A 24,147-nucleotide genomic window follows, 5' to 3' on the forward strand; every position below is an offset into this window, starting at 1 on the left:
GAGTCGTTTCATGGAATCAGTGCGATAACGAACCCTCTGGTGCAGGAGGGTTTGTATACGTTATCGCAACTCGGAACAATGCATTATACCCGGGAAACTTGTTTCGTTTGTTTCAGCAACCGGTACTTGCCCGTTTAGCCAAAAAACGTAGCCCAGGTTGAGCTGTAAATGGTTCCGCTTTTAACATTAGTCTCATGTCGATGAGCCCGATGTTAAACGCGGAGCCATTTATAATGTAACCCTCCTGCGCTACGCCGTCGACAGAGGAGGGTAACGTTATCGCAACCATGAGCTATATAGCTCCATGTCGCAACTAAGCCATTTACAGCTCAACAAGGTGGGCTACCAAAAAACACTGCTCATGTTTACCATGATTATTTCCTTGTAACCCCCCCCCCCCCCCCACACACACACACACACACCCCCCCCCCCCCCCCCCAAGGCCAAACAAATTAGATTAGGTTCAACCATGGAGGTCCTCCATGGTTCCAACAGTCCACAACATGAAGAACTAATATCTTTGCTAATGAGCAACAAACAGTCATGGGCGGGCCGGGAGTTTCTGAAAAAGCAAGCAACGGCGGGGGCGGAGCGCTCACCAGCTACAATGAAAGTACTATTGTTTCTATGAGCCTGTTATTAATTTTGTTTCTAATCAATAGAGAACACGTTTGATCGCTAAAACGTGTTAATGCATTAAGAAAAATGTTCAGAAAAGTTGTGTTAATGTTCCGGAACTTCATCCACTTCATCGAATACTGAGCCGAGGCGACTCGACTTTTTGATACGGTCTTTCGTGCGCATTATTGTTCTTTACATTTCATTAAGTCAACATGCAAGCCCGCCCTCTGTTGTTGACCAAGTAGTTGTTTATAGCAACACTGACGGCGGTACTAGCCGTGAAGGTTGATTCTTTGACTCTGGTGGTGCAGGAAATAAGAGTAAGACGGTGCGTGTAAAACTACGTATTTTGGTACGCATTATGTGAGGCTAATAATGGTCTTTAGTAATATGTGTTTCAATGTTGATGAAATTTATGGTTTAACTCTGGTACGTTGATCACAAAAATTATGTAATAAAATAATTATACTATAGACGTTGGTCGTCGTCGGAATCATGGGAATGGAATTCCCACCACTTGTCAGCTTGTCGTTAGCCCTAACCCAGTTGCAGTATGCATGCATGTGAAGGGATTTGTGCAGACAAATAAATATAAATCAAGAAGGGGTGGTTAGTTTAAAAACTCAAATAACTTTGATTTGATAACTTGGGTATAAAGTTTTGGACTTTAGTTGGGGAAAGTTTCTCAGAATATATTTTTATAAAATTAATAAAGAAAATGCAGGGCCAGGAAATTTTTTGAAGTCCTGTTGAATTTTGAAGTTGCACACCGTCTTGGTTGGGTCAAGACTAATCCATACGTGCCATCTGCGGTGTAGACTTTGTAGTGGTTGAGTTGACGGTGAGTTGACGGCACAGGTGAGTTGACGGCGAGTTGACCGCAAGCTAATAGGACCACACTTTTGACAGTCAATACTCGTAATCATATGACAGTCTGACTATTTATTTTAGGCCTGCGTTTGTGGCCAACTCTTACTCTGACTCCTTTCTGTCGGGACCTACATGTATAAGTATAATCATGTTACATGTATAGGTATAATCATGTTACATGTACATTGTAGCTCAGGTTGTACTCCTTTGTGCGTCAGTCCAGTGGCGGCCAAACTCCCTCAATATAAATAATCATCCATGCAGAAGAGAATGAACAATCAATTAGGTAATCATTTTGTTTCAAGTTAGATAACATTTAACCAAGTTTTTTGTGCGACGTTGTTTTTTTTTAGTATTTGTATTCCTGTCGTCATTCTGAACCATCAAGATGTCGGATCCTTCAAGCGTTCTGAGGCGATATGAAGATGTGTGTGAAGAAATGGAAGTCAAACCAACACCATTCATAATGAAAGTCGTTGAGAAAGAAAAGGATGACCAGATAACGTGAGTTTGAACATCATTAACCTTGTAATATTTCATGTAAACTGTGACATCACCACAGAACATTGACTTCCTACAGGCACTATGACTATAGCTCAATTGAAGGACACATTTTATTGAAACTGCACTAGTATGCAATTTTTTTTTTTAAAGGGTGCACACGTCAACAAAAAATCAGCTTATTATGTTTCCTAATTTATTGATATTGTGTATATTTTTAAATGTAGTAAACAAAATGCTAAACCTTTGCAAAGTTCAGCAAATACAAAACAAAGTTTAATATTTCAGGTCTTGTAACAAAATATTTCTGATCCAGTAAAAGTGCAATATTGTCAAATTTCTTGAAATTTGATTTGTGATTTTAAAAGACAAGTTGTCAGTTGGGAAATTTTGGATGTAAACAGTGTGTAAGTTAGTCATTTCTTTGGCCATTGACATCAATCCCTACTTACTGTAAATAAAGATGTTGGGTTTGTTATATGATTTACCTGTAGAAGTTTCAGCTTCATTAGTCATTAAGTTTTGAGGAAAAAAAGGTAAAAATCACAGAGCAATGTTTCAGGGGAGTCGAAGACCCAGTGACTGGGGCGCTAGATTCCTTTTTTACAAATTTTGACATTATCGGTCATTCGAAAAAAGGAATCTAGCGCCCCAGTCACTGGGTCTAGGGGAGTCACAGAAATCCCATGTACAAGCTAAAATAATTTTTGTCTCACTGAGGCAAAAATTATTTCAGTGGAATTTGTTTACCCATTTCTCATAAACTACAACAACTCAAGTAATATTATTTAAGACTTGAGCTTCTACTAAACCGTGTTGTTTAAAGTAGATCTGTGGGCGTTTGTGTTTTTTTGTCAAACAAAAAGTTCCCAAACCCTTTAAATGGAAAAAAGAATTGAATCTCATTTGCTGTTTAATGAACAATCAACTGAACTTTTTCTTCCAAGACAATCAGCAAAGTATTGTGAGAAAACCTGCACCAACACAGTTGGGTGCGAGGTTGAAAGGATGGTGTGGCTAGCCAGTCGACTCTCAGCTATGTTTGTCAGTAATTTGCCCACAAACTGTTACAAAGTAGTCTGCCCTGCCCAATCTAAGGTGATGGATAGGCCTGTAGGATTAACACAGGTGTTCTGCATTGTTTTTATCTAAAGGTCTTACCAATAATTGACGAATGTAAATGATTTTAATTATGCCATTATTCCATGTCTGTGATTCCAAAAGTAAAAAAAAATATTGTACAAAATTATAAATTCAAAGAATTAATTGATGTTAAAATGTACCTTGTCTTGACTGCAGAAGGCAAAGGAAGAAACTGTAAGTATACCCAAAGCACACACAACTTCATCATCGCTTGATATTGACTGGTTGATTGTTCACCCATACACCATTGGCTTGCTTGTAGTTTCAATGTGCTATAGCAATGTGCACCCAAGAGCAGATGTTCGGGGTCTAAAGCCCTTTCGTATACACAGTTAGTTTAGTTTCCTATGTTTTTTTCACAGGTACAGATTACATTTATACACATCCCCAGCTGTGACACTTGTGTCCTTTAAAAGCAAGACACTTAACCATTGCTTCGTCCTTCGGATGGGACGTAAAGCTGTTGGTCCCATGTGTTGTGTAACACATGTAAAAGAACCCAGTGCAGAGAAGGGGTTCGCCCCAGTGTTCCTAGCTTTGGCTGCTGTATGCGCAGTAGCACCTTGTAAACCCTTAAATAATTTAATGTGCTGAATAATTGTGTCTCAGAATCCATCACTGCAATATCCTATCTTTCTGAAAGTTTGTATCTCAGCGCCTTGAGAACCTTGTTTGGTAGATATGTGCGCTATAATGCTTCGATATTATTATTATATTATGTATTATAAAAAATGTTCACTGTAATCACTTCCATTGTTTTCAGACCTCTGCTAAAAGGTGCCTTTACATCAATTATTTTTCTCACACTAGTCACTGCATACAACTCTAAATTTTTTACCTGTAGTTTGCACTTTGGGTTAAAAAACCAGTCACCATACAATGTCTCCTGATGATGACAAGAGAAAGCTAGTCGAAACGTTGTGACCAATTAAAGGAAACTTTGCCTTGGATCGGACGAGTTGGTCTATAAAAAGCGTTTGTTATAAAATGCTTTAGATAGAAAGATGTTTTACAAGTAGAATACATGTACAATGATCCACACAAATGTGCCTTGAAATTGCGTGGTTTTCCTTTTTATGGGAGTCAATAAATGGCTGACCGTGTTAGTTGACGAGGTAAAAGGAAAACCATGCATTTTTGAGGCATGTTTGTGTGGATCATTGTATTCCACTTTTACAACATCTTTCTACCCATACATTTTATAACAAATGTTTACATACACTTTTCAAAGACCAACTCGACCGATTCAAGACAACGTGTTCCTTTAAGAACTCACTCCACCTGTAGTGTAGTAACGATCCACTAAAAATCAGTCCCGGCTGATTTTCTACAATGTACCTTTCTCAGGTAGCAGTTAAAAAGCAGGACAGTTCTTTTCGGAACATTAGAAGTCTCCAGAATTCTGAAAATCTACTCAGCGATAGTAGAATATTTACAGTTAAGCAAGACAGTGGTCTAACGAACAACATCTACCTGGCAAGTAGATACACATGGTGTTACCGCAAACCAAATAAATATTGATACCTCGATCACCATGCAATGCCTCAAATCCCATAGGCCCCACTGTCTTCCACCAAGCAGCTGCACAACCTGTACAAACTTAGTGTCGCACTTTCTTCATGCATCCTTCATGCACCTTTAGCTTTAAATAGCCAAACCACAGTGTATAATGTAGATGAATGGTATTCAAAGAACTTAATGCTCAAAGTTTGTTGCGGTTAATTTAAAGCATACAAATGTAGGGCCCCCTGTGTAGCACCACCACTGCAGAAAGTGTCCCTTCGAATTCTCTCTTGGTTGAAACATACAACCTCAAACAGAGCTGATCAAGTTGGCCACACATTCGACATTGTTCATGTTGTTAGAATGAGGTTTGTTTAGCCCAATTACATGTAGACCCTTAAACATTTGCAACCCTTCTGTACTTTTACCTCATTCATGTTTCTTTTGGGTTAAATAATTGTTCCATCCAATGGTTAGATCAAAGAGCAAGGGTTAGAATTGGATGATTACATAGATCTGCAAAGTACTGTTGTACCACTTGAGCATTAAGAAATTTGAACATTTCCCTGAGTTGAATCATGGGTATGGCAACTAATTAATGCTGTTTCTTGTGATTTTCAATGTATGTTGTGAACAATGTATGTGTTTAGAAATGTTGCATGGCCTGCATGCTCAGTCAATTATCAACCTGTATTGATGTATATGTTTAATGCATTTAAAATCTGCAGCTAATTTTATAGAAGTATGCCAACTACATGTTCAAGTAATTATTAGCATGAAACCTTACTTGGTAACGAGTAATGGGGAGAGGTTAATAGTATAAAACATTGTGAGAAACGGCTCCCTCTGATTTAACGTAGTTTTCGAGAAAGAAGCTTCGTGTGGCAAGGGTGTTTTTTCTTTCGTTATTATCTTGCAACTTCAACGACCAATTGAGCTCATATTTTCACAGGTTTGTTATTTTGTGGATTTTAATTGTTGAGAAACACCAAGTGAGAAGACTGGTCTTTGATACTAAACAATAGTGTCCAGTGTCCTAAAAAAAAGACAATTTAAGGGGCACAAGCTGTCATCATCATGATCATAGAGATCAACTGTGGCTGTAGTTTGTAGACTGATGACCTCTCACCGAGTACTGCACGTTTGCGCTGACTTCTTTCAATCAATATCCATTGTGCACACTTTTATACATGTATTGTCACCCCTCCTACATGTACAGTTGTAAGAATGGTATCGTGAGTATACTTTCTGTTACATCTGTCTAAGACTGTGTGGACAGAAAAGTGAAATAGTTTAATGACCATGAAAAATCCTTGTCTGATTTCAAATTGCAGGTTTATTCATGAGCCTGTAGGCTAAAAGTAGAAATAATTGTCATTGCATGACCAAAAACACATTTTTCCTTGATCATGTTGATACAAAATGCCGAGTTGCACAGACATTTGTAACTAGTGAACACTGTAGGCCTACAATTGTTGCATACAGACCATGGTGTGTACAAAACCCACTACTCATAAAGTTAAAAAAATCAGAGTTCAATTTAAACAGTTTTTAAGTTATATACACTAATTGCATGCCAACTTCACCATTCATGATGACAGCATGACTTAACATGTATTTCCGCAACAGGATTGTGAGCATGATAAACTTGAATGGTTTCTTTTATTCCCTCACAGTGTTTTATATCGCTTATTAATTGTGTAACATTACATACATGATTGGTTAAAATTAAAGCTTTGATTTGAATAAATCGGGATCATTTAAAAAAAACGCCAGCTTTTTTAAAAAAGGGGTAACTTTTTTCAAAAACCAGGCTTATTAATTGTGTGATATATTGGTTAAATTGAAAGCTTCGATTTGAGTAAATGGGGTAATGTTTTCAAAAACCAGGGATAAATGTTTTTTTAAACCAAGCTTATTAATTGTGTTACATTGCATACTTGGTTAAATTTAAAGCTTACATTTGAGTAAATCTGGTTCATTTCAAAAACTAAGCCATGGCCTCTACTGTGGCCCAATGTAATTCCAGGCCTGTACTATCAGTCACCAAGTGGCAACATTCATCTAAAAACGAATTTTAGCATTTTGTAAAACCAACCTACATGATATAAAACAGTACCAGATCTGTGTATGTGTACATTTATACCGACAAACTATAATATTCTTGATTCAAACTAACAGTTTTCATTCCATTTATGTACAATGCAGTGACCCCAAGGACAATATGGAGCTAGTCCTTCGTGGGAACAACTACCTTCTGACAGATACTCGACTCAATGATAGTGATATGCTGGCACTATATAAGACTCTAGTCAACAGTGTCTATGTGACAGGTCTGGACCTACGCTATAATAACATCACTGATGAGGGGGCTGTCTATATCGGTGATTTACTAGAGGTAAGCCTTAAACCGGCTTCAAACTTCCTGCAAATGTGAATGCAAAGCGAATGTTGACGTCACAAATTTGCAGCGAATAATTCGCATCAGTTCAACTCTGTTCAACTCACTTGCGAATATCACTGCGAAAAAGGAGAGTTGTGATGTCAAATTCATGCCAAATTCACTTCGCATTCATATGAAGTATGAACCGGGCTTAACATGCATTAAAAGAGGATCTTAAACCGTGTTCCTATTGGACTTTTTCTTCAGCTGCCACACGAAAAGTTACTTGTTTTTGTGTAATTCTTGACCATTCCTTGTATTAGTTGGTATGGTTTGGATGGCTATAGTGGCGATTGGGCGTGTTTGTTAAGCACAGTTGATAACTTTGTAAACCATTATAAGGTGCTAAATAATTGGGTCTCAAAATTCATCACTGCAATAACCTATCTTTCTGAAAGTTTGTATATACTCAGCGCCTTGAGTACCTTGTTTGGTAGATACGTGCGCTATATAAGACTTCGATCTATAACTATTATTGGAAGCAACTTTTAAGATTTCATGAACTGTGCAATTCTTACATCCTTGAAACCAACTTTTTGGGCTGTATTTTTTTTAACCAGTTTCATGTAGCTTTTCAGTTGCCTTTTTTTAATGGAAATCACATGATACAAAGTTCCAATGATTGTTTTTCTTCATTGCATCCGGACGAAAGCTCAGAATGTTAATTAAATTACCAAGCTTAACGTTCAAACTCTACAGAAACTTTAAATGCAATACAGTATAATAAAACAAGACATTTACTATTACAGAAGCACAAAAGTCTAACCTTAACACAAAATTCAGACATAAATTTACAAACCCCCAAAGCTTGAACATTTTTGTAAAGATACTAGACCCTGCTTTGTGATTCAAGTATTACACCAGTTTGAGAAAAAGGCAAAGACCACCGCCCTTTCTTAAAGGCAGTGGACACTATTGGTAATTACTCAAAATAATTATTAGCATAAAACCTTTCTTGGTGACGAGTAATGGGGAGAGGTTGATGTTATAAAACAATGTGAGAAACGGTTCCCTCTGAAGTGCCATAGTTTTTGAGAAAGAAGTAATTTTCCATGAATTTGATTTTGAGACCTCAGATTTAGAACTTGAGGTCTCAAAATCAACCATCTAAACGTACGCAACTTCATGTGACAAGGGTGTTTTCTTCTTTCATTATTATCTCGCAAGTTTGATGACCGATTGAGCTCAAATTTTCACAGGTTTGTTATTTTATGCACATGTTGAGATACACCAACTGTGAAGGCTAGTCTTTGACAATTACCAATAGTGTCCACTGCCTTTAAGAGATTTGGTGAAAGGTGAAAGGTTAAAACAAAAATCAATAAGCTTGATAATGTTTGGTACCATAGTGGTCTATACTAAACAAATGATCTGACTCTCATTGTTGTTTTTATGAGCAGAAGACATGTGCCTTGAGAAGTTTGAATCTACAGAGTAATGATATTAAATCGGCTGGTGCAGAGGTGATTGCTAAGGCATTACAGGTATGTGCTGCTGATTGAATTCAATGATGCTTGATTAAAGAACATGTGCTTACAGTTTCTTGTAATAGTCTAAAGGGTTTGGGTACTTTCTGTATGACACAAAACACAACGTACACAGATTTACAATGTACATTAAACTTAAACAGTTTGAAGACATTGATGGTAAAAAGCTCCCCTTAAAATATTACTTACCTAGGTGCTGTAGTTTTTGAGAAATTAGTAAAAACAATGTCACAAAAATAATTTTTGTCTCACTGCAGTGAGAAAAAAATTATTTTATCATGTAAAACGTATTTTCATGAGATTGAGTAAAACAATGTCACAAAAATAATTTTTGTCTCACTGCAGTGAGACAAAAATTATTTTATCATGTAAAACGCATTTTCATGACATTGTTTTACTCATTTCCCCCAAACTACAGCACTCATCAGCTAGTAATATTTTAAAGGAAGCCTTCTTATAACATTATCTTTAAGCGGTGTAAGCTTAATGTAAATCTGTGGACATTGTGTTTTTTGTTTTACAAAAAGCACCCCAATCCTTTAACCCTTTAGCACGCACACAATATCAAACATAACGCCATACACTCCTCAGTGCGCCATGAACATTCAATCGACGTCGGGCCGTATCCAGTAAGCGTTATTTTCTTGTGCAACAAGTTGAGTTTATTTTGTAGAGGGCGAAATTATCTTTTGAATGATTTTCACAGTTGCTTGGTTTGACTCCCCAAATTCAAGCTTTCAGGTTGGAAACATAAGAGAGATCAACAAAAATTTGAAAACATTGTTTGCGTATGAAGTGAAGGTTTGTTTTTGTGAAAAGTTGTGCACACAAGTTTTCACAACTTTACTGTCGTCTGACAGGAAAACAAAGCTACAAAAAGTGGTGGAAAATAATCACTTAATACCTTTAGAAATAAAAATGAATGCTTCTATTACCCACAGATACTTTCTGTGGCTAAAACCTTTTGTAAAATCTTTTCAAATCGCGGCATTCCGTGTGTAAAAACACCAACAAGTTTGTCACAAAACAAGTGAGATACTGTGTACATGCGCGTGTGGTACATCCCCTACTATTTGGTCCACCCAGACAGATAAAACAGCCCGCTCCACACAGAGAAAAAGTACCTACACGTGCGTTGTTTGATTGTGAAATGACTTTGACCTTTGAACCTTACGTAATTTTTTCTTATGTGGACCATATGCTATTTTTAGACTGTTGTCATCTTGAGATCGTGCTCTATCTACGACTCTGCTGCATTTTAATCGCATGTTTATAACTCAAAATCAACAATGTCAATCAGCGTGGGCGCGTACGGGTGGTATGCGTGGTAATACGCAGGGCGCCTCTGCGCGGTATGCGTGCTCAAGGGTTAAAGGGACACGTTGCATTGGCTAATTGTGGATCAGGCGAGTTGGTATATGAAAAAAGTTTGATACCATTTGTTATAAAATACATGATTAGAAACATGTTTTAAAAGTGGAATTTAACAATCCACACAAATATGCCTTGAAATTGTAAGGTTTTCCTTTCACTTTTCAAACTAACTCGTCGGCCATTTTGTGTTGGCTCCACAATTAATTGTTCCTGACAAATAAGGAAAGCCATGCAATTTTGAGGGATATTTGTGTGGTATTATACATAACACATATCACATTACACAACACATGGGACCAACAGCTTTATTTCCCTTTCGAAGGAGTGACAGTTAAGTGTTTGCTTTAAAGGACAAAAGTGTCACGACTGGGATTCAAATCAACAACTCTGCTGATCAGAAACACCAGAGTTTGAATTCATGGCTTTTAACCCCTAGGCCATGACATGCCACGATAGTCTGTAAAATTAAGTTGTGTTTTGGATGACATTTATGACGCAGGTAAATGAAACATTAACATCTCTCAAGCTGAATGGGAACAAGATTGAGAATAAAGGAGGAATGTTCTTGGCTGGCTGCTTACAAGTCAACACCTGTCTACAAGAGCTTGATGTTGGTGATGCAGATCTGGTAACGTACACTTGTTTATTATCTGCCGATGTAAAATATGATTAGCTGACCTTATTTACTACATCCCTTTGCCGATTGATCTTCTTGACCAATTCTTTACTGCTGTGCAGTGGGCCTACGTCAGTGTCGTATTGTTCTAGTCCCTGTTTGAATCTGGTCTTAATATATTTACAGTGTATGTTGTCTTTGCATAGAAAAACAAAACAAACTTTTGAAGACGGTAAACAAATTGTGAATGTTCCACAATTTCAAAATGGTTTCCTATGTTCATTGACTAAGTTCGTCTGGATTGTTGAAGATCATGAATTAAGGTTTCTTACTGTATGTTATTTAGTGCGATCATCTTTTGTGGGCACATTTCTTTCAGAATATTTTAAAGAAATTGTTGGAGTAAAAATACTCTTTCCAAAATAATGCTAAACACCATTAGTTTTAACAGTTTGTTGTCAGAGAAAGAGATTCGAGTAAGGGATAACAAAGAAAAACCAATTTAATCGTCCAACTCTCCTTTGTATTGTCATATAATTTCATTTGTACTTCGATAAATACAAGTTTAATTTTTGATGGAATTCTACTGGAAATGTATAGGGGGAAAAAAACACTTTATAATAAAACAATAAGTCATTGTTATTTTTGTGTCATAGGGAACGCAAAGCTTGATTGCCTTTGCTACTGTGCTACATCATAATAACACATTGAGGGCTCTGTGTGTTAACAGACCTATACTGTTCAGTCAACAAGAAGAGACCACTGTCCATATGGCTTTAATGCTCAAGGTACTGTCAATTTTTACTTGTACTTTCCATCTTTACTTGTGAAATCAAAGACGCCTTAAAGGCACTGAACTGTTTGGTAATTGTGAAAGGCCAGTATTCTCACTTTGTGTATCCAAAGTTCCAAAGTGAAAATTTGGGCTGAATTGGTCATTGAAGTTGCAAGAGAATAATGAAAGAAAAAACACCACTGTTGCACAAACTTGTGTGCTTTCAGATGAACAATAAAAGGCTTCAGGGTCAAAGTATTTTCTTATTTGAGTAAGAAATTACCTCTTTCTCAAAAACTATGTTACATGTACCTCAGAGGGAGTTTTTAACTATTAACAGCTCTCCATTGTTCATTACCAAGTAAGTTTTTATGCAAACAATTATTTTGTGTAATTACCAATAGTGTCCAGTGCCTTTAAATTCCAATGTTGTCTCCAACCACGTGATGTGATACAAAAACGCATGTACCATGGCTGCACAGCGCTGAGGGTAACATGAGTTTTGTTAACCAGTGTACATTACCTTGATTGTTTCCACCGTTGGTCAATTTCCAGCGCTTAGTACGAAACACCCGCGGGGTAGAGGGAACATTGAAGAACTGTTTCTTATTTGAACAACTGTTCGTTTTCTATGCATACTCTGTCATATTTTAAGTTGAGAAGAATAGTTATACATGTGTGACACCGAGAAAATGTGACCAGATGCGGACGATGTACATTAACTCTGTCTTGTTCTTTTATTATGGCGTTAGCATAAACCCTGAAATGATACAAAATAGAATTTCCATATAAATACAATGCTTTAGGAAATACCAATCTGGCAAAGTAAATTATGAAAAGAACAATGATAATCCTGAGATAATCCAATGCAATCAAAAGAGATAAATCGAACTCAATAACACAGTTTGCCTCTAACTGTAAAGTCAAGTTAAATTCCAAAATGAATTAATACAAGGCATGTAAATGCTTTAACTTGCAGAGACAAAATTAGGAAATAACTAAAGCAAATGTGGAAATAACCTCTTTCTCTATTTCTGCTCAATAAACCTTGAACTCAACTTAGTCCAATCACATCTTTATGAATAAAGAACTAATCAAGAACTTGAACCACAACCCTTAAGTTAATACTGATCAAAGAATAATCAAGAATGTACAAGGCAAGTGATTGCTTTTACTTGAGACTCTTAATTAATTAATTCACAAAACTTAGTCAGAGTGTATAGACTTGTTCTACAATAAACCTTAGAATTAATAAACCCAATAGCAGCACAATAACATTGCAGCTAGGCATTCCAAAGACTTGTATAACGAAACATAAGCTCTGGCAGCACTTGTTTTAGACCGAATACATAATGAGTTTACAGTAGAGAATAGTAGCCTACAGGCCCATTCACACGAGCGCTGCAAACGAGGGTCCCGTGCGATTTCATAACATCGATGTTATGAAATCGCAAATCCACGTCGTGTGAATGCTATAGCCCCTTTCACACGAGCGCTGCAAACGCGGGTCCCTGGTTAAGGGCGCCAGCCGTCTGTCACCTTTACCGCGTGCGATTTTTTAGCGAGCATTCACACGACACGCACACACACACATGTAAACATACGTCCCTCGTTTGGGTAGGCCTACTGCATGGACAAAAGTCTACAAGCAAGAGGCTTGAGTTAAAACAAAAACCTTACAGTTAAAAGGAATAAAATAAATCAATTTCATTGAAATCAGTTAAGTCACATAAAATGTAGAATATTTTCAAAACATTTGCGATAACGTAACTCTCATCCCGTCGGCCGGCGGGAAGGGGGTTACGTTTTCGAAGCTAAAAAAAGAAAAACACAAAGTTCCACGATTCAAATAGCTTTTTGGACGTTAAAAATGCTACATTGTTGAATGCAAATGCTTTTCAGATATGAAACTATTGATGAGACATACCAAATAATGAATTAAAACATCGAAAAGCTTAGCCAAATGACGTATTCTGCTTGCGATTGAACGATGTTTTTGCTTCAAGGTTTGAGCTTGTCTTGAAATGCAGCGATCCAGCAACGTCGAGTCATGATCGAGTCGAAGAAAAACACAAAATTCCATGATTCAAATAGATTTTTGGACGTTAAAAACGCTACATTGTTGAATGAAAATGTTTTTTAGATATGAAATTATTGATGAGACATAACAAATGGTGAATTAAAACATCGAAAAGCTTTGCCAAATGACGTATTCTGCTTCCGTTTGAACAATGTTTTTGCTTCAAGGTTTGGGCTGGTCTAACACGGGACCCAGGTAATTTCGTAACATACATAGCATTCACACGACGTGGATTTGCGATTTCATAACATCGATGTTATGAAATCGCACGGGACCCTCGTTTGCAGCGCTCGTGTGAATGGGCCTTAGGTATGTTACAAAATTACCTGGGTCCCGTGTTGTTCATAACACAGATCGAGACCTCCTCCAAAAAATCGCATCGATGTTATAATCACGGGGAGCCATCGTCTGAACCGAATGCCTGCGATCGTAATGAGGGACCGCTGCGTTGACATGTGAAGAACTATGGAGGAAGAAATGGGCGAACTATAGCATACATATGTACATGTACATACATGTACATGTATATCTGCTCAACGCTGGACTACGATCCGTTTGGCTGGTGGGTTTTGTGGCCGGATGCTAGACCAGCCCAAACCTTGAAGCAAAAACATTGTTCAAACGGAAGCAGAATACGTCATTTGGCAAAGCTTTTCGATGTTTTAATTCACCATTTGTTATGTCTCATCAATAATTTCATATCTAAAAAACATTTTCATTCAACAATGTAGCGTTTTTAACGTCCAAAAATCTATTTGAATCATGGAATTTTGTGTTTTTCTTCGACTCGATCATGACTCGACGTTGCTGGATCGCTGCATTTCAAGACAAGCTCAAACCTTGAAGCAAAAACATCGTTCAATCGCAAGCAGAATACGTCATTTGGCAAAGCTTTTCGATGTTTTAATTCACCATTTGCTATGTCTCATCAATAATTTCATATCTAAAAAGCATTTCCAGTCAACAATGTAGTATTTTTAACGTCCAAAAAGCTATTTGAATCGTGGAATTTTGTGTTTTTCTTTTTTTAGCTTCGAAAACGTAACCCCCTTCCCGCCGGCCGACGGGATGAGAGTTACGTTATCGCAAATGTTTTTAAAATATTCTACATTTTATGTGACTTAACTGATTTCAATGAAATTGATTTATTTTATTCCTTTTAACTGTAAGGTTTTTGTTTTAACTCAAGCCTCTTGCTTGTAGACTTTTGTCCATGCAGTAGGCCTACCCAAACGAGGGACGTATGTTTACATGTGTGTGTGTGCGTGTCGTGTGAATGCTCGCTAAAAAAATCGCACGCGGTAAAGGTGACAGACGGCTGGCGCCCTTAACCAGGGACCCGCGTTTGCAGCGCTCGTGTGAAAGGGGCTTACTTCTCCCCAGTGTACTCTTATCAAGATTAACAATAAACAAAGAACCCAGTGTAAGACTAGAACATGCAGGCAACACACCAGTGATCACATATCAATTGCTTGACTGAACCTTATGTGGCAGTGTACACTAAAGGATGCTATATCGATAAGCTATGCTGCGCAGCAATACTGACTATCGATATGCTCACTTCCTAACCACAAACATCACCCAGCATACGCCCCAGTGCATTTCTACTCTCACACAAGAGGCAACTGACATTGCACAATGCCAATGGTGGTACAGTAAGGAAAACCACACACCTCTGTATGAATACTTCTAGTCTAAGACAATGACAAAATAAGGAAAAGTTTGATCACAACACCCACAAAGGTGCTTTCAAACTAAATCAAATACAAATGAAACTAAAGCTATAAATGAACAATACAACTAATAGAAGTAACAATAAAGTGAACTTAATAGAGGAAACACTAAGAAATATCTGAAGGAGTTTAAACTAAGTTCCAAATCAAAGTAACTTTCCCAACATTTAGAGACTAGAAAAGCAGTAACAAATCAACTTTAAAATACAATGTAAAATAGACTTACCCCAGCCTAGTCACTATAGATCATCATGAGGTGATCTTCCAAACTTCTCCTTTCTTACTTGTACCATGAAAAATGTATGAAATAGATGGAACTTTTGCCACAGAACAGATATCAATGTTGGCTGTACATGTGCTGTGGTATGAATGACTCACTACTTCTTGGAACAGATAAGCTAAACAATAGACAATGATAAGTGAGAGAGTCTTGAGATCAAGCGAGGGCGCTGCGCAAGGGCTATATGTAAATGACCTGTCACACATGTAATAATAATACCAAGGTATAACAAAACAATTGTTGCTTACTGTGACGGAGGTCCATGGGTTTAGTACACCCTCGAAGGACCTCTAGAGGTTAAAAGAATTGCATTGCGCATTTCAACTGGCAAGAACCTAACGCTGCTAAGTTAAATTTTATGCAAGAATTTTGTTATTAGCTGCTCTCAAACTGTGGCCCTTCTTGGTCATGTTTTTACCAACTAGAACTAACGTGGCGATTTTTGTCTTTGATTCAGGTAAATTGTACACTGCAGGAGCTGCATCTCCAGAAGTGTGACATCCGAGATTTTGGTGCAGATAGACTCGTAGAGGCTCTCCAACATAACATTTCACTCAAGTACCTGGATGTCAGCTGGTAATTAATTATAATCATCAATAATACACACTTGTTAAACCCACACTATAATGAAAGGCACTGACCTTTAGTAATTGCCAAAGACCAGTATTCTCACTTGGTGTATCTCAACAAAGCATTAAACAAAAAATCTGTGAAAATTGTGACTCATTGTACATCAAAGTTGCAAGAGAATAATAAAAAAGAAAAACACTCTTGTTGCACAAATTGATGTGCTTACAGATGCAAGTCTGAAGTCTGAAATATTTGAGTGAGAAATTACCTCTTTCTTAAAATCTACGATACTTCAGAGGGAGCCGTTTCTCACTGTGTTTTATACTATTGACAGCTCTCCATTGCTTGTTACCCAGTAAGTTTTTATGAGAACAATCATTTTGAGTAATTACCAAAAACCAATAGTGTCCAGTGCCTTTAAATGAAGAAAACATTTTCAAATGTGTTTCTGAAGGTAACCAGCTCCTATTCTCATTTTGAATGAAGGTATTAATTGTTTTTAACCAAGACAATGGAACTACATGTACTTGAGTGAAAATAAATCAATTATACATGAAATTCCAATTATAACGTAATATGAAAATGATCTGACTATCAGACAGATATTCCTTTTTGAACGTACATGTACCATCCTGTCTGAATAAACGCTTTTTGCTGGTTTCAAGAAAAAAGGAAACAAGGTTCTGATTGTAGATTGTTTAATATTATTTGATTTGCTCCTTAGTAATCGTATCACAAGAGATGGTGCTAAATCCCTGGCTAAGCTTCTTAAACAGAATACACCTTTAGAGATTCTGGATTTGGGTTATAACAGAATAGAGGATGATGGAGCTGTCTACCTCAGCGAATCCTTGGCGGGTCTCAACTCCAATCTCAAAACGTAAGTCATAAGTTACTAAGGGCTAAGGGAATAAAAGGGTAGCGACGAGTTCTTAATTGGTCGTTTTCCTTTCACACAGAGTGCGGCCAACTCACCAACAGCGCCTGCATTGCCCGTAACGAGAAACTTTTTTTTTCAATTTCTGTCTTGGCGCCCTTTCGTGAAGGGTCAAAATTGCATTGACGCTCAACAGTTGTACATACGCGCGCATGCTAATTGTTTTTTATTTTACATTGAGTACCGGCCATCCTGGCGTATTGAATGTGTTACGCATAAAATTAACACCATGCAATATGTCACGCCTATGTTTAAACACTATTTACTGTGGTTATATCATTCGTTTAAACACCCCCACGGGATGCCCTCTCGACCAATCAGAATGGATAAACTGTCCCTGGTATTTAAGAATGTAAAATAAAATACTGTCAATTAGTTAACTATTTGAGTCAAAAAGTGTTCCAAGGTGGATGACACAAAACCAAGCTATTTATCTTCAGAGTATATTGAAGATCAAGTTTTAAGGATGCCATTCATTTGAATATTATTTAGCTCACCTGTTAAATTTCATGTCCCAAACTTGAGTTTCTTTGAAGATGTGTATAAAGTATCTTGGGTTGTAACAATTGCATCACCAAATGGTCTTCAGTATTTAGTACCCACTGTATTGTTATCAATGAGCCATTTGTAAGTTAGATTTGAATAATGTCTGGTACAATGACTTGCTTAGTCACAATGTACTGCTTACATTTGAATTCCTCAGACTATAGAGACAGTTACTGTGTCAAATGGTGCGGGGCAAGCTTTTGTATAGCAACCTCCAGATGAGCAAACCCTGGTACCATTGTGACATACACATCCATTCAGAATTGTGTATGGGTGTTCACCGTCTCTTACGCAAAAGCTCGCCCCTAATCATGTGACATAGCAACTGTTTCGATAGTCTGAAGAATTCAAATTTAACTGGTAACTTGTGATCAAGCACGTCATTGAACCAGACAATATTCAAATCTAACATGCAAATGGCTTATTTAAGAAATATACTGTTTTGTAACAGCTGATTACCTGATCCCGCCCCCCCCCCCCCCCCCCCCCCCCATCATATCAGCACAACAGAAACATTCTAAAACACCTAAGAAGTTTTGTGTGCTCGGCAGTTTCCTCTTATTACAAACAAAATATCTGACAAATGTTTTAAAATTTAAACTACTCTTTTTAATTGTTTGACTTCGCTGCTGAAAGAAGACAACTCCATCAGTATTTTATCAATTTGCTTTTGATAACTTGTTGTCTTTTCCCATTAAGTACTCCGCTTCCATCTCTCTGGATTTCAGTCTGTATTTTTGTGTCTGATCGGACAGCATCCCCTTGCATTTTACATGCGCTCACAATTATTGAACCCTTTAACCGCTATTGGCATTTGCAGGTCCTTTAACCGCTATTGGCATTTGCAGGTCCTTTAACCGCTATTGGCATTTGTAGGTCCTTTAACCGCTATTGGCATTTGCAGGTCCTTTAACCGCTATTGGCATTTGCAGGTCCTTTAACCGCTATTGGCATTTGCAGGTCCTTTAACCGCTATTGGCATTTGCAGGTCCTTTAACCGCTATTGGCATTTGCGGGTCCTTTAACCGCTATTGGCATTTGCAGGTGCTTAAACCGCTATTGGCATTTGCAGGTCCTTTAACCGCTATTGGCATTTGCAGGTCCTTTAACCGCTATTGGCATTTGCAGGTCCTTTAACCGCTATTGGCATTTGCAGGTCCTTTAACCGCTATTGGCATTTGCAGGTCCTTTAACCGCTATTGGCATTTGCAGGTCCTTTAACCGCTATTGGCATTTGCAGGTCCTTGCAGCTAATGGTTTTTGCAGAGCCCTATTTCAGGGAGCCGCTTCAGTACAAAATGTTGCTAAGCACAACAAATGTATGCTTACCAGGGCCCAATTTCATAGAGCTGCTAAGCACAAAAATTCGCTTAGCATGAAATTTCTTCCTCGATAAAAATTGGATTAGCAACCAAATTTCCACATGATTTTCAGGATAAGCAAACAACAGTTAAATACCAGTAACAAGCAATATGCAACACATGGAAATCTGGTTGGTGACCTGTTTTTATCGAGGAAGAAATTTCACACTAAGCACATATTTGTGCTTAGCAGCTCTATGAAATTGGTCCCAGAAAAGGTTATTAATTTTGGTTTTTACCCAACGTGGTAGCACTGTTTACTCAATACTTTTCCAAGTTCTGTGTTCCAGTAGCTAGAGGCAGTTTGAATCCTATGTTTTAGCAGCGGTACATACTGCAATCGATTTAATAGATGTTAAATTTGCATTTTACCCATATTGACCCAGTTCACCTGACGTCATCATCAGAATAATCTTCGATGCGCCATTTTGGTGGTCAATGTCACTGTGCGTAATTCAGTGAAGTACGCATTTTAGGCGACGCAGCGTTTACATGTAAACCTATATTGACCAACAAAATGGTGAGCGTGGCACAGTCGCCGTGTGTGACGTGTGCCCTGGTCCAAGTTTCAGGATTGTCTTTATTGATTGTTTGTACATGACAGGTTGGTGATAACGAGTAACAACATAGAAGCAGCAGGCCTGTGTGCAATAGCACGATCCATGAATACCAACACAACACTGACTAGTGTCTTCATCTGGGGGAATCACCTACAGGAACTAGCATGTGTGGTAAGACATCATTTACTCCAACACAATACCATTAAAGGCACTGGACACTATTGGTTATTACTCAAAATAATTGTTAGCATAAAAACTTACTTGGTACTGAGCAATGGAGAGCTGTTGATAAACTATAAAACATTGTGAGAAACAGCTCCCTCTGAAGTAATGTAGTTTTTTAGAAAGAGGTAATTTCTCACTCAAAAATAAAAAGGACTCCGGCCTGAAGCCTTTTATTAGCCATCTGAAAAAACACAAATTTGTGCAACACATGTGTTTTTCTTTCATTAATATTTTGCAACTTTGATGACCAATTGAGTCCAAATTTTCATAGGTTTGTTATTTTATGTATACCAGTACATGTATGTTGAGATACACCGGTCTTGTCAATTACCAAACATGTCCAGTGCCTTTATTGCATTGTTTAAGTGGATTATGCTTTCATCCAAGATTTGGCTGAGCTTTGTTCAAAGGTCGAGTTATTGGCAGTTGATAATCACGTATGAACAGATGGAAGCTCCCACCATTTTTAATTTAAATTGAATTGTTGTAACGCCTAAACTTTTAAGTGAGAGGCCATTTTATGTTCGCTTGTTTGTTATTTTGTGCAGGCCTTTAATGGATTAGTTGAATCTGGGCGCTTGGATATGAAAGACACTGATGTGAAGCCATACATTGTTGATGGTCATGTGATGTTATCACAGCTCAATCATGGAATCAGACGCCATTACTACTGGACGCCTTTCTTTGGCCCTGATGCAGAATAAACTAACAACCTAACCATGCTGTAGCCTCCAGTCAACCATTGTGAGAATCATATGAGTTCCAGTAGTCAATGTGGGACTGTATACATGTAGATCCAGATTTATCCACCAAGTCTACCTGTGTATAAAGGTCTACAGGGCTTAAATTTGCAGGAAAAAACCTCACAAGACCGCAGGACTCGTGGCTGGGAATTATCACTGGACTGGAATTTTAAGACGAGATTAAAAATGACAACACAGTTTTAACATGACTTGTGTTGTTGTTGTTGTTGTTCTCAGAATGTCAAAAATTATTTTGGCCTTCAGGAAGACCGAAGTTTATACAAACGCCAAGAGCAAGAGATGTGTAAGCTACTCGTCCAAATTCATCCAGCAATTATTAGGAAGTTAGTTTGTTTCACCTTTGCAAAGATTTGTGTACATTTTGTGTTGTGCAAAGAGGTATTCTATAGGCCTACTGATTAAAAACTTAAATTACAAAACAAGTAATATGATTTTGCTGCTCAGATTAGTCTCACTTTCAGCTTCAATGGAAACTGCACCATGTTTAGAACTCGCATTTTGTTGATTTAATTCACCAGTAAGTTTTTCACGTGCAATTCATTATTTGGTGGCATGGTTGGTTTGTGCGTAAAGTGCTCGCCTCTCATCAAGGTGACCCCAGTTCAACTCCGGGCCAGGGCCATATGTGAGTTGAGTTGTGCGTTGGTTCTCTGCTGTGCCACAAGGGTTTTCCAGACCATCCGGTTTTCCTCCCTCGGGAAAAATCATACACTTTCAATCTTTGCTGTGCTCCGTGGTCATAATGGGTTGATGTAGCTTTCAGCCAAAGGCGCCTTTAAATGCCTGCTTCTCGAACACAATGTAGCTGTGTCCTTCGCAATTTAGCTCTTAGCTGCGAGTAAGGATGATTAGCCCCCCAAATTATTATTATCGAAAATATTATGTCATTTATACTGGATAAGTGTTTCTCTGAGGATGTACATGTACATCTTTCGCAATTTAAAGTTTTCTAAACTGTATGTATAAAATGTAAGATATTGAAGTTGTGTATATATAATTATATACTGTATTTTGTATGCAGTAAATTATTAAAGAAAAAAAGTATTGAAGTGTTGCCGTCCATTTCAGTAAAATAAGATAAGTGTGTTAAATATTACATAATCCTTATGTGTTACATGTATGAAGATAAATACTTAACATATCTACATGAATTATTAAGATTATATGAGCACACATTAGTGGAAACCCAAACTGTGTATTTTAGGTTGCAAAACCCAAAACTTTGAAAACATGAAGTGAAACACCTGAAAGCTGGCTTCTCCCTCATTTGAAAATCGATGAGGAAATAAACAACATTGAAATAACTGAGGTTAATTGTTCAAAGTTGTCTGCTTTTTTGTTAGGTTTCCAAAACTTTACCAGACAGTTTAAGACTGCATGACTTGTGCCACCACAACTTCCCTGCTTGAAAACATGCCCACATACAGACATAAATATAAGATAAATGCAGCGTTTTAGGTTGCAAAACCAAAAAATTTGAAAACATGAAGTCAAACACCTGAAAGCTGGCTTCTCCCTCATTTGAAAATTGATGAGGAAAACTCACTTTAAAATCAGTGGGAAATCTTTGTAATATGGCGTGTGATTAATAAGCAAATTAGGCCTCCAATGTTTATCAAAGCCATCTTTGTCGGAGATGAAAGCTAATGTTTGATCAATTGATGAGGATCAAATTCGACACTAGTCGCGACTAATTTTTAATTCCCAAGATGCATTGTGGCAGATTGTTTGTCGCAGGCGCAATAGTAAAACTGTGTCAGTGATGTCTGATCCTGTTTCTTAAGTAAATAATGTTGATGTGAATAGTCGTAAGCGACACAATCGGTGTTTACCAAGCAGGAAATCATCAATTATTTTGTAGTAGGCGTGGGGGCACGGTAACGGTAGTTGCGACTCGACTAAGCAATCAATAGTGGCGACTTTGACACTAGTTACCCTAGTAGCCAAGGCTTAGTTTACAGTTTGTATGGTAACTGAGAGGAGAATGTACATGGAAATGCTATGCAAGATATTCTAAAGTCCCTTTGCACACATGATCAAAATAACAATAATATGCTACATGTGAACTACATGTTCATTCTTGTGGTTCATACACATTTATTTCACCTTTCATGATCATTATAATGTTGGCATTCTACAAATACAGCTAGTCTGAACGATTACTAAACATAGGCCTACTGGTAAAGTGAGGTTACATAATGGTGACAATCAGGAAACAATAAAATAAATATCATTTACCTTTATATGAAAACAAAGTACTTACAATGTACAGTTGAATAAAAATGTATATATAATAGTAAACATATGAAACTGAGTTGTTGCTATTAAACATATAAAAACTGAATGGTTAAAATGCTGTTTTTAGATTGGAATGATAGACAATCTGGAGTAATAAACACATGTAGTTTAGTTATTGCACCAGATTTTATCCAGTGTAATTATTATAAGTTACCAAGCATTCTCCATCTATCCACAAACTCTGACAACAATTACTGCTTTGGGCTTTTTGCTGCAATGACGTACAAAGCACACATGAATAATGAAACTGTCAATTCAGTCAAGTCGGGTTTCCAGGATGCTGGATTTAACAAATAGAGTGACAAAGTCTTTGTTTAACATAGCTCAACAATCCAAAATACTTTTGTAAATTGCTTGGGAGTAAGTTAACAATTCATTAAAACAATATAATTATCCTATTTTTTTTTTTAGAGTATTAAAGGCACTGGGGTGGATTTCACAAAGAGTATGGACTAGTCTTATCTCGAGTTGGGTCGAGTTACTTGTCCTAACTTGGGACTAGCCATGCGTTTTTTACATCTCCTAGTAGGACTAGTCCTAACTCTAAGTGAAATCAACCCCTGGACATGTTTGGTAATTGTCAAAGTCCAGTATTCTCACTTGGTGTTCTATATAAAATAGAAAATCTGTGAAAATTTTGACGCAAGGTCAATGAAGTTGCAAGAGAATAATGAAAGAAAAAACACACTTGTTGAAAAAATGTGTGTGCTTTCAGATGCCTGAACAAAAGGCTCCAGGCCTGAAGTCTTTTATAATTTGAGTGAGAAACTAGATCTTTCTCAAAAACTATGTAACTTCAGAGGGAGCCATTTCTCACAATGTTTTATACTATCAACAGCTCTCCATTGCTTGTTACCATTAACAATTATTTGGAGTAATTACAAATAGTGTCCAGTGCCTTTAAGAGTAAGTTTACAATTCATTAAAACAATATTTTATAATCATATCACATTTTGTAGAGTACTAACTATATTTTGTAGAGTACTAAAGTGAACTGTTTTTGTCACTTGCAGTTTGACACCTCTATTCTCTTTCTTCCCATGGCAATGGGTGAGGACATCTCATGGTATATTCACACACACACACACACACACATACTTACAATTAAGAAATCTCAACAGCCATCTTTAAACTTAAACATTTACAGATAAAATGCAAACAATAGCTAATGGCCTGACGCAATTTGAAACAGCTTACTTTATAATTTTTACAGATTAAACACTAAAGTATGCATCTTTTGCAGCAGATCATACAGACATTAAAATTATTCATCTACGTAAAGCTGTTATAAGTTGTTGGCATGTATTTTTTAATTTTTGTTTACTTATGTTCTCTACTTTATAGTACAATTATGAATTAGTTATCTCACTGCAAAGATAACATTGTCGTGTTGAAAAAAAACCTCTTTTTTTTAGCCTTTGAGAAAGACTCTGCAAGAGTAGAAACGTCAGGCCATTATA

At 37.2% G+C, this 24,147-nt stretch overlaps 1 protein-coding gene across 3 annotated transcripts; it reads left to right on the top strand.

Annotated features, from left to right (window-relative positions):
- Positions 1-893: 893 nt before the first annotated feature.
- On the top strand, positions 894-21,073 carry LOC117304463 (leucine-rich repeat-containing protein 34-like). 3 transcript variants are annotated; one of them, XM_033788939.1, is made up of 11 exons: positions 894-973; positions 1,845-1,995; positions 3,292-3,309; positions 6,847-7,036; positions 8,482-8,565; positions 10,442-10,570; positions 11,215-11,346; positions 15,884-16,002; positions 16,721-16,876; positions 19,445-19,571; positions 20,174-21,073. In XM_033788939.1, the coding sequence occupies exons 2-11, from the start codon at positions 1,880-1,882 to the stop codon at positions 20,327-20,329; spliced, it is 1,227 nt and encodes a 408-aa protein (XP_033644830.1). In that variant the 5' UTR covers positions 894-973; positions 1,845-1,879; the 3' UTR covers positions 20,330-21,073. The 3 variants fall into 3 exon arrangements, with proteins under 3 accessions (XP_033644830.1, XP_033644833.1, XP_033644831.1); XM_033788940.1 differs by lacking the exon at positions 894-973 and adding an exon at positions 1,010-1,050; XM_033788942.1 differs by lacking the exon at positions 3,292-3,309.
- Positions 21,074-24,147: the final 3,074 nt, after the last annotated feature.

This window comes from Asterias rubens, chromosome 21 (assembly GCF_902459465.1).
Source record: "Asterias rubens chromosome 21, eAstRub1.3, whole genome shotgun sequence".
NCBI classification, from domain to species: Eukaryota; Metazoa; Echinodermata; class Asteroidea; order Forcipulatida; family Asteriidae; genus Asterias; species Asterias rubens.

Excerpts from the sequence above, each read along its gene's own strand:
- LOC117304463 (XM_033788939.1), top strand. The coding sequence starts at position 1,880 with ATGTCGGATCCTTCAAGCGTTCTGAGGCGATATGAAGATGTGTGTGAA. Across the intron at positions 8,566-10,441 it reads TGATTGCTAAGGCATTACAG|GTAAATGAAACATTAACATC; the intron begins GTATGTGCTGCT and ends TTTATGACGCAG. Across the intron at positions 16,003-16,720 it reads AAGTACCTGGATGTCAGCTG|TAATCGTATCACAAGAGATG; the intron begins GTAATTAATTAT and ends TTTGCTCCTTAG.